Below are 11,172 nucleotides of genomic sequence, written 5' to 3'. Positions count from 1 at the left end.
CCATAAGATGGGGTATATCTTTACCCTTGATCCTTTGATTGTGGCTCTCAGAACGATGATTATTATTACTGATTCATTCTCTGGATGAGCTTCAAGAGGTAATCACCTGGAATAATCTCCCAACTGTCTTCAAGGAGTTTCCAGAGATGCTGAGAACTTTTGCCTTCACTCTGCAGTCCAGCTCACCCCAAACAATCTCAATTGAGTTCAGGTCTGGTGACTGTGGAGGCCAGGTCATAGCACCCCATCACTCTCCTTCTTGGCCAAATAGCCCTTACACAGGGTGTAGATGTTTTTGGGGTCATTGGCCTGTAAAAAAATAAATGGTGGTTGTCAGGATTCAGGGGTAGTGGACCCACTGTAGCACCGCAAGCAATGACGTAAGCCGACACCTGTAAGCAGAGTCTAAATGGCACCCGGTTTTCACGAGACCCCGCCGCAAAGAGGGTTGGACTTGCTGCAGCGGGATACCACCAGGTTGCTCCACAGGCGTGAGTTTCCTCACAGTGGCGGCCAAGGCGGGGAACAGAATTGTGAGGCAGAATAGTGGCCAGGGAAAGACAGGAGGTCAAGACAGGCACCACAGGATCAAAGTCAAAGGAAAAGCAGAAGGTCAGGGCTGGCTGCAGAGGAACGTATTCAGGAACGGAACCGGGGTCACAATGGGAAATCACAATACAAGCGCAGGACATAGTAACAAACATTCTCTATGGCATGAGGCACAAAGATTTGGCAGGGTATGCAGGAAGGGGCCAGCTTTTTATTAAATTACCGGGGCGGATGACACCAATCAGTAATGAAGAGATAGAAAGCTGCCACACGGTGGCCCTAGGAGACAGGAACACATGCGCTGGGCAGCCGGAGGCAAAGTGGAGACCCGCCGCGCTTGGAGAGAGAGGGGTGCATGGATGTGCCTGCAACCCGGGACTTGGGTTGCAGGGGTACCCGTGACAGTAACCGCCACCTCCAGCCTCCCCCTCTTCTTGATCTGGAGGAACTTCTGCAGAGGACCACAGTCCAGTATTTTTTGTCTGGTGTTGGTTAGGGAAATTAGGCTCCTCTCACTTCCAGATCCACAGCTCTTTTATCTTTGTACTACTCGGAGACACTCTCACCGGCAAGGACGTGGAAGCACCCGTGATATGCATCGACAATGTTGTGCCTGCCTGCACAACAAGCAAAGGTGAGCACAATTATTTTCACCATACCATGAGCACCCTCTAGAAGGAATCACGCTTATCTGCACTAGGGAGCGTTGTCCTTGGGCATCCAAGACCTCTCCTCCGGCCCGAACCCCTTCCAGTCGATGAGAAAGAACCACTTCCCTCTGACCAACTTCATATCCAGGACCTCTTTTACCTCAAAGACATCAGTGGAATCAGCCTCAGGAGCAGGAGGAGGTAGTTGCAGGGAAAAGAGTTTTGACTTCTATCCCTGAGGAAGTCTCCAATAGGTGACGGAACGCGTGGGGAGCCCTCCACCTAACTTCTGAATGACCTCTATAATGCGCTGCTCTTGACGTTTACATATGTACTATATAAAGGAGGAGGTGTTTAGTCGGCCAACCTCACATGGTTGTCCTGACTAGCTGTACATATTCTGTGTATTTTGTACACTTTTAATTGGTTTTATCATGTCTGCCATCGTTTGTCGGGTGATATTTTCTGTAGTTGTCTGACTTTAATAAAGAATTTTTGTATTTTGTTTACTGAATTGTCATGTGACACACTTCTTTCTTCTATTGTGTATTTGAGCTTAATATATTGTGTGTCGACATATCTCTTATTCTTGCGGGTTGTGCTAGGTCCATTCTATGAATTGTAGGGAGAAGAGGTTTAAGACAACTGGCTTAAGAAGAGAGACGTAAAAGGAGTTCGGCATGCGCATGGTGGGAGGAAGATGAAGCTTATAAGACATGGGGTTGGACCCAAGAATCGAGGACCAAGTTTGTAGCTGGAAATCTTCAGGTATCTACAATAGAATAGGCTGTGTCACTCAGGGGCCTACTGAAACCTGGAGTTGACCCTGCCTGGAGTGGATGGGTACATTTGGGAAGGCACAAAAGAAAATTGATAGACCACCTCATGCAACTTGGGTACAACTGATATTAGTTTTATTTGGCAGAATTAGGAACATTTATAAAATGAACAAAAAGTGATATAAAGCCTAAGCCTCTCTGGAACTTACCAAAAAGAGGTCTCCTACCTCACCAGGTGCTGGTCTACTACTATGCAGCAAAACAATTACATGATTTGCAGTCCACTAGGTCCAGGATATTTTTCACCAGGTTGAAGCCATTATGGAAAATCTGCTTGAAAATTGTATCAAACTAATTAATGCTCATTATCTTGTGTCAAAATGAGCAGACCAGTCAGAACGTTAAAATCCACCTATCAAGCCATTGACGTTTAAATTACTCTGGTGGCTGATATGCCATGAGCGCTGCCCACCACCATTTTGGGAAGGATCATGACTACCGATGGCGTAATTGGGAACCAACATCCCCAAAATCATTCGGGACCTCCCCAAAATCGCTGCACCGTATGGCGTCAGCTGCTTCTGCCATCATGTGGGGTTCAGCCATTTGAATGCCAGCGGTATTTAAAGAGTTAAGACTGGCGATCGGTACAAGCGGCAGTCATGGCCGTTAACATCAAAGGAGTTTGAGCTGAACCTGAACTTCTAATGAAGCCCGTGGTTGGGTCCTGAGGACCTGAACCCGCAACATTTGGTACAAACTCAAACTTCGTGTTTGGGTCATTACTTGTGTTTTCTCTCCTGTCCTCTACAAAAAAAATGCAAAGTCCTTTTTCTGTTATAAATGTGCTGCTTCAACAACCGCCATACTGCAATACATAGTCATACACACACATATATACATATACAAGTACATACATTTCATTCTTCTACACTCATACTGTATGTATGTCCATGCACATTTCTACATGTATATACGTCTATACGCACTCTCACGTATACATTCATGAACCCTCGCTCGTAAACTGAATTCCTGTCCCATGGAGGATAGCAGCAGTTTTACCAGTTCTATCACCTGAGCAGTAATGTCCGTGCAGCCATAACCACCTCTGCCCTGACCACCTCATTATCTAATATCAGAACCAGACAATCCAGTCCTCACCTCTACACAGAGGCGGATAGTGTAGAGCCAACCGGTCTGTGTGGGAAATACACAACTAATAGAATCAGGGAGGAGACAGTGAGGGAGGAGGAAACAGTCAGCTGCCAGGGCGTTCGTGCTGTGTGAGTATTTCTTCGCTGTGTTAGGTCTTTATGTATTGTGACTGTGCCAGTAACCCTGACACTACTGGAAAGGTGGTTTCACAGGGGCGGTCCACCGGGATTCTGCCTAATAGGGTCCAACAAGGTTCTCACTGGTAACTGTAGCGATCCAAAGTGTGAATCCTTGTTACATGCAATGACCTGCTGAGCTGTGGAATAAAAGGAGGAGGTGCTGGATGTCTATTACTCAATATTACATTGGACGCCTTTATACAGGGGGAGGTGCAGGTTTGCTGTATGCTACATAGTAGACAGTGATAATAAGCAGGTTACAGTACACAAGTCAGTGGAGAAGGTAAGTAATACAGACAAGGATATAAGTCTGCTTTAAAGTGCAGGTAACATATATGTAAGATGATAGCATGAGATAAAGCTATTCTCCAATCCTGACTTCTATGCATTAAAAATTCTACGGTCTTGTCCCCAAATGCCCAACTGCGGCTGAAGACCAAGACATGTAACAGTTGGTCCTTGATCCTTAATCTTTTCCAAAAAATGTATTAAATAATCAGAACATTGTAGGAAGAGAATCAGAACTGCATTACCAGACACAGTCCATAGACCAGGGGGGGCGCTGTTTCTGGAGTCAAATTCAAGGTCTTCTAATCTTACTGTGTAATCCATAAAAACCTTTTCTCCTAAATGAGATGAGCGCAGTTTGTGTCTCTAAGGTCCATTTAAAGAGATTCTCTGTAACTATCATTGGATTGGAAAATTTAAAAAAGATAAATTCTGTTCACTAGAGCACAGCGGATCGCTGATTAATAAACCTGCTGTAATCTAAAATACAAAGTACACTAGATATAGTATATACAGGCGGTCCCCTACTTAAGGACACCCGACTTACAGACGACCCCTTGTTACAAACGGACCCTTCCACCCTCTGGTGACCTCTCTGGATGCTTTCCCATAGTCTAGGGCTGCACTGATCATCTGTAAGGTGTCTGTAATGAAGCTTTATTCATAATCCTTGGTCCCATTACAGCAAAAAATTTTGAAACTCCAAATGTCACTGTGGCAAAAAATTATTTTTGTCTGGATCTACAATTATAAAATATACAGTTTTGACTTAAATTCAACTTAAGAACAAACCTATGGTACCAATCTTGTATGTGACCTGGGGACTGCCTGTTCTGTTATAGAGAAAAAGGAGAACATACAAATAACATGGAGGACATTGGTGCGGTGGAGCGCAGTGTAGTCAGGTCTGGCCCGATAGAGACATTAGACAGAATTGTGGCTTGTATCATGATTTGAATGATTTTTTTTGGTGGTAGGAATTTTGTGCTGCACAAATCATACATCTCGTTCTTTGCGTCTAAATAAACATCTCTTTGGACTTTTGCAAACAATTTGTGACTATATTTGGAACCAAGGTCGGCCAACTCTACTGCCCGACTAGTCCATCTGTCTCCTCACTTCTCCTCTGCTTCTCCTCTCTGCTGCCCGGCTCATCCCTCTGTCTCCTCTGCCTCTCCTCTCTGCTGCCCGGCTCATCCCTCTGTCTCCTGGCTTCTCCTCTGCCTCTCCTCTCTGCTGCCCGGCTCATCCCTCTGTCTCCTGCTTCTCCTCTCTGCTGCCCGGCTCATCCCTCTGTCTCCTGGCTTCTCCTCTGTCTCCTGGCTTCTCCTCTGCTTCTCCTCTCTGCTGCCCGGCTCATCCATCTGTCGCCTGGCTTCTCCTCTGCCTCTCCTCTCTGCTGCCTGGCTCATCCCTCTGTCTCCTGGCTTCTCCTCTGCTTCTCCTCTCTGCTGCCCGGCTCATCCCTCTGTCTCCTGGCTTCTCCTCTCTGCTGCCTTGCTCATCCATCTGTCTCCTCTGCCTCTCCTCTCTGCTGCCCGGCTCATCCCTCTGTCTCCTGGCTTCTCCTCTGCTTCTCCTCTCTGCTGCCCGGCTCATCCCTCTGTCTCCTGGCTTCTCCTCTCCCTCTCCTCTCTGCTGCCCGGCTCATCCCTCTGTCTCCTGGCTTCTCCTCTGCTTCTCCTCTCTGCTGCCCGGCTCATCCCTCTGTCTCCTCTGCCTCTCCTCTCTGCTGCCCGGCTCATCCCTCTGTCTCCTCTGCCTCTCCTCTCTGCTGCCCGGCTCATCCCTCTGTCTCCTGGCTTCTCCTCTGCCTCTCCTCTCTGCTGCCCGGCTCATCCCTCTGTCTCCTGCTTCTCCTCTCTGCTGCCCGGCTCATCCCTCTGTCTCCTGGCTTCTCCTCTGTCTCCTGGCTTCTCCTCTGCTTCTCCTCTCTGCTGCCCGGCTCATCCATCTGTCGCCTGGCTTCTCCTCTGCCTCTCCTCTCTGCTGCCTGGCTCATCCCTCTGTCTCCTGGCTTCTCCTCTGCTTCTCCTCTCTGCTGCCCGGCTCATCCCTCTGTCTCCTGGCTTCTCCTCTCTGCTGCCTTGCTCATCCATCTGTCTCCTCTGCCTCTCCTCTCTGCTGCCCGGCTCATCCCTCTGTCTCCTGGCTTCTCCTCTGCTTCTCCTCTCTGCTGCCGGCTCATCCCTCTGTCTCCTCTGCCTCTCCTCTCTGCTGCCCGGCTCATCCCTCCGTCTCCTGGCTTCTCCTCTGCTTCTCCTCTCTGCTGCCCGGCTCATCCCTCTGTCTCCTGCTTCTCCTCTGCTTCTCCTCTCTGCTGCCCAGCTCATCCCTCTGTCTCCTGGCTTCTCCTCTGCTTCTCCTCTCTGCTGCCCAGCTCATCCCTCTGTCTCCTGGCTTCTCCTCTGCTTCTCCTCTCTGCTGCCCGGCTCTTCCCTCTGTCTCCTGGCTTCTCTTCTCTGCTGCCCGGCTCATCCCTCTGTCTTCTGGCTTCTCCTCTCTGCTGCCCGGCTCATCCCTCTGTCTCCTCCTCTTTTCCTCTGCTTCTCCTCTTTGCTGCCGGCTCATCCCTCTGTCTCCTGGCTTCTCTTCTCTGCTGCCCGGCTCATCCCTCTGTCTTCTGGCTTCTCCTCTCTGCTGCCCGGCTCATCCCTCTGTCTACTCACTTCTCCTCTGCTTCTCTTCTCTGCCAATTTCTCCTTTGGTTACACATTGTACAACAAATTCAGTTCAAAATATTAACCATGACTTAACCTGTCCTCTCCATATATCTCTGACCTTATCAGCCAATACCGCCCCACACGTAATCTCTGTTCCTCACAGGACCTTCTGCTTCATTATATTACTATCCGCTCTTAACACAATTGCCTTCAGGGCTTCTCCCGTGCTTCCCCCATACTCTAGAACTCTCTTCCCAAATGTCAGGTTGTCTACCTCCAAACCCGCAAACATAACGGAAAACCCACCCATAGAGGATCAGCTACAATACACAATAGCTGCACTGCTCTGCTCCCTCACCTCGTGTCTCCACCTTCCCTCCCGTATAGATTTTGAGGCCTCATGGGCAGGGTACTAGCTCCATTAAGGCTAAATAATAGTGATTAGTGATGAGTGGACTGGTTAAAATTTGGGTTTGCGCGAGTTCGGCTGATCCCTAATTTTGAAAAAAAAATATGCTTTGAACCCAAAGTACTACCAGTAACACCGGTAATCTGTGCTGGCACCCAGTGCTGTTGTATAGTAATTAAGTTACTGCTGTAGCGCTACACACCAGCATCTTAGTAGGAGTCATCGATCCCAGTGACATTATTGAGGAGAAACAATCATTCCCAAAATGGCATCATGCAGCGCCGTCACGCAATGCAGCTGCCCAGCAGCATCTGAAGAGTTAACACCAGCTCCAGCAACAACCATTATTGTAAATGGCAGGGTGGTTGATCCGAACCCAGACCCAACTTCCAATGAAGTAGGAGTTAGGAGACCCAAACCCACAAAGTTTAGTATGAACGCAAACTTTGTGATTCATGTCCACTCAACACGAATAATGATATATACTGTACATCAAGTTATCCTTTAAGAAAGTGTGAAGTCTATGACTATACCTCATAATAGGCGGGGCCTTGGTACAGAATTTGCATTAGTGTTCCAGCAACGTCTGGTGTCGTCCGGTGGCTAAATGTATTATTCCTTCATTGTAGTTTCACTGGGGACAATGGACATCACTGGAGCCGGGACCGTTATCTTGGTTCTTTGTGTCACGTGTCTCATTCTTCTCATGATGTGGTCAGGAAATGGGAAGCGGAAGGAGATGCCTCCTGGACCAACCCCCCTCCCCCTTCTGGGAAATATCCTACAGCTGAACATGAAAGAACTACATCAATCATTCACAAAGGTGAGAAAGACCAAATTGATGCTACCACATTATCCGCTTTTCTTCGAAGCAGTTTGACCAAAGTTTTCTTCGAATCGATAAACGGTTCGGCATGACTGGGTAAAGGAGCAGCAATAGGATAACATGGCGGCTTATTCCAAATAGCAAGTCATTCATTGTATCTAACATAGAAGCTCAACCTCATTCGCTTCAATTGAGTTGGGTTCCAACACCAGGTATCACCTTGTAGACAGGCATGGGTCTATTTTGGGAAGGAACTTGCCTTGTTTTCTTAAGATTAGTCAACCAGTATAGACTGGACCTTAAACAACTATGTAAATGCTTGTCTGCTTACACCCCACAGCTTGCAAAAACTTATGGAGATGTTTTCACTGCTCACCTTGGGACGAGAGCGGTCGTTGTCCTTCATGGATATGACGCGGTGAAGGAAGCTCTAGTGGACAGAGCTGATGTCTTCAGCAACAGAGCGAAAGTTCCTGTAGCGGACATAATCTTCAAGGGCTATGGTAAGTAACTTACTCCATAATCTTGGTTATTTTGAGAGACAATAAATAGTAATAAAAAGATATTGGGGCAGATTTACTTACCCGGTCGATTCGCGATCCAGCGGCGCGTTCTCTGCGGTGGATTCATTAAGGCAGTTCCTCCGACGTCCACCAGGTGGCGCTGCTGTGCTGAAGAGCTTCGGAACGCACTCAAGTTCACCGGCCTATTCCTAGTGAAGGTGACCCTTTTTTTTTTTAAATGCTGCGGTTTTTCCGAATCCGTTGGGTTTCCGTTCGGCCACGGCCCCCGATTTCCGTTGCGTGCATGCCAGCGCCGATGCGCCACAATCCGATTGCGTACGCCAAAATCCCGGGGCAACAAAGGGAAAATCGGCGCAAAACGGAAATATTCGGGTAACACGTCGGGAAAACGCGAATCGGGCCCTTAGTAAATGACCCCCATTGTTATGATATCTAATATTACTGCAACTGAGAAAGGAAAAATACTGAAACAATTTGGTAATAGAAGCCACAGTTACTCTACAAAGTATCCAATACTGCCAGAATTATGTGTAGTAGCATCTGAAAGATCTTCATACTAAAGTGAAAAACTACAGATAAGTCACATCTCCAATGTAAGATGACATTGGACACCAAAGCCCGGTGGAATCCAGCAATCACGAGGTGGATTCAAGTCATCTACTGATGACGCTTATCATAACTACCCCAGGTGAGGGTACACGCTTATTAAAAATACTCACAGAAATTATACAGTGTAACCCTATGAGCGCTTGGGCAAGAGGACAATGGTGAAAGAACAGGTGTTGCGTTTATGATATATTATTTTTTCCTACAGGTATATTTCTCAGTAATGGAGAACGCTGGAAGCAACTCCGTCGTTTTTCCCTTACCACCTTGAGAAATTTTGGCATGGGTAAGAGAAGTGTGGAGGAACGGATCCAAGAGGAGTCACGTTGCCTGAGAGATGAGCTTAGGAAACATACAGGTTAGTTTGTGAAAAACCAAGTCAAAGAGTGTATTCTGGGTAGGAAGCAAGAAAACATGAGCAAATGTAAATTCCACCTAAGTTAGTTGTAAAACAAACTTTTGGTACTTCCTCCAACCCATAAACCGTATACACTTGAGTATAAGCCGACCCGAGTATAAGCCGAGACCCCTAATTTTACCACAAAAAACTGTGAAAACCTATTGACTCGAGTATAAGCCAAGGGTGTAGTATACAGCAAGCCCCCATTTAGTATACAGCCAGCCACCACCATGTAGTATACAGCCAGCCACCCCTGTAGTATACAGCCAGCCCCCCTGTAATATACTGCCAGCAATCCCCCTGTAGTATACAGCCAGCCATCCCCTTTAGTATACAGCCAGCCATCCCGCTGTAGTATACAGCCAGCCATCTAGCTGTAGTTTACAGCCAGTTATACCCTGTAGTATACAGCCAGCAATCCCCCCATAGTATATAGCCAGACACCCCCCTGTAGTATACAGCCAGCCCCAAGTAGTATATAGCCATCCATCCCCCTGTAGTATACAGCTAGCCCCAAGTAGTATACAGCCAGCCCCAAGTAGTATATAGCCAGCCATCCCTCTGTAGTATACAGCCAGCCCCAAGTAGTATATAGCCATCCATCCCCCTGTAGTATACAGCCAGCCCCAAGTAGTATACAGCCAGCACCAAGTAGTATACAGCCATCCAGTTCCCTGTTGTATACAGCCAGCCCCATATATTATACAGCCAGCCTGCCCCCTGTATGCCAAGCACATTAAAAAAAATGTAATACTCACCCTCCAGCGATACTCACCCACAATACTCTGCGCGGGTCCTGGTGGCTCCTCTTCTTTCTTCTTTCTTCTTCCTTCTCTAGCCGGCAGAGTCATGTCCATGCGATCTGCCAGCGGATGCATAGTGTGCGCTCACCGGCAGATGGACGTGACTCTGCAGGCTAGGGAAGAAAGAAGAAAGAGGGGGAACCACCAGGATTGGGAGCCGTGCCAAGGATCCTGACACCGGAGGGTGAGTAAGTTTGGGGGTTTTTTTATTGCTGAGGCGAAGTTTTTCAGCACATTATTTTGTTCTAAAAAACTCTGCTGCAACATACTGTATATACTCGTGTATGTGTTAAGTTTGAATTCTGCTCAAATAAAGTTCACCATAGTCAAGAAGAACCTCATAGATCCTTGTATACACACAACATGGAAACAAAGAAGTAATCTAATTTAATGATTGTCTCACTAATCTTGTCAGGTTCTTCTTTCGACCCCACTTACCTGCTGACTTTGGCGGTCTCCAATGTGATTTGTTCGATTGTCTTTGGGGAGCGTTTTGAGTACGAAGATGAAAAATTTCTTAGATTATTGACTATGTTAAAAGAAACCTTCAAGATAGTAAACTCATCAGCTGGACAGGTAATAAATGTCTTCGACATTTCACATGGTGAGGGGTGAGAGCTTCTGTAGATGTGACCTCCAATTATTGACCAAACTAGTTAAAAACATAGGAAGCCGGCATTGTGGAGATAACAAGCTCAAGTTTCCCAATGCAAAGCCTTTAACTTCCCGTTGTGTACTGTATTTTCTTTAGTTTGTCCATCCAGAAATGTTTATTTGATATTTTATATCTAAAAATGTTCTTACCTCTTAGTTGCTTAACGCCTTCCCGGGAGTTGTCCGCCATTTGCCTGGGCCACATCAGGAAGCTTTAAAGAAAATCATGTCTCTTAAGCTGTTTGTGATGGAAAAACTGAAGGAACACCAGGAGACGTTGGATCGGAACTGCCCCAGAGATTACATAGACTGTTTTCTCATAAAAATGGAGGAGGTAAGTGAAACTGTAGAAAAATGCTATGGTCATCTCATGTTCATATGCTTCCACTCACAAAGTTATTTGTGTTTTCGGAGGATTTACAGAATGAGAAAGACACTGCCAAAAAATTTTGCCAACAATTTTGCCAAATCTACCATGGATTTACCTGAATACCATATCCATAGGCATAGCTTCTGGCATAATTGAAGGGTTTTATTGTATTGTCTTTATCTTATACAAGAAGTCCCATGTAGTTTAGCAATATATAATAAGGGGACCAAGCACAATTATAGAAAATCCCTTTAAGTAGACCACAACGATCCGGCAGATGATGACCCCATTAACAATGCAATTATTGGTAAGTGTTT

General features: G+C 46.6%; 1 protein-coding gene across 2 annotated transcripts in view; it reads left to right on the top strand.

Moving 5' to 3' along the window:
- The window catches only part of LOC140077749 (cytochrome P450 2C18-like), a 57,124-nt gene that overhangs the window by 42,395 nt on the left and 3,557 nt on the right, over nt 1-11,172 (top strand). Inside the window, exons 1-5 of one of the 2 annotated variants that reach the window (XM_072125190.1) lie at nt 7,306-7,495; nt 7,839-8,001; nt 8,837-8,986; nt 10,247-10,407; nt 10,643-10,819. In XM_072125190.1, the coding sequence (XP_071981291.1) occupies nt 7,316-7,495; nt 7,839-8,001; nt 8,837-8,986; nt 10,247-10,407; nt 10,643-10,819 (831 nt within the window). In that variant the 5' untranslated portion in view covers nt 7,306-7,315. Of the gene's footprint in view, nt 1-7,305; nt 7,496-7,838; nt 8,002-8,836; nt 8,987-10,246; nt 10,408-10,642; nt 10,820-11,172 lie in introns of those variants that run through there. The other variant, XM_072125189.1, reaches the window with a different exon arrangement.

Source organism: Engystomops pustulosus, chromosome 9 (assembly GCF_040894005.1).
Source record: "Engystomops pustulosus chromosome 9, aEngPut4.maternal, whole genome shotgun sequence".
Lineage (NCBI taxonomy): Eukaryota > Metazoa > Chordata > Amphibia > Anura > Leptodactylidae > Engystomops > Engystomops pustulosus.
The sequence above is the reverse complement of the archived record's forward strand: the minus strand, read 5'-3'. Positions and strand labels throughout refer to the sequence as shown.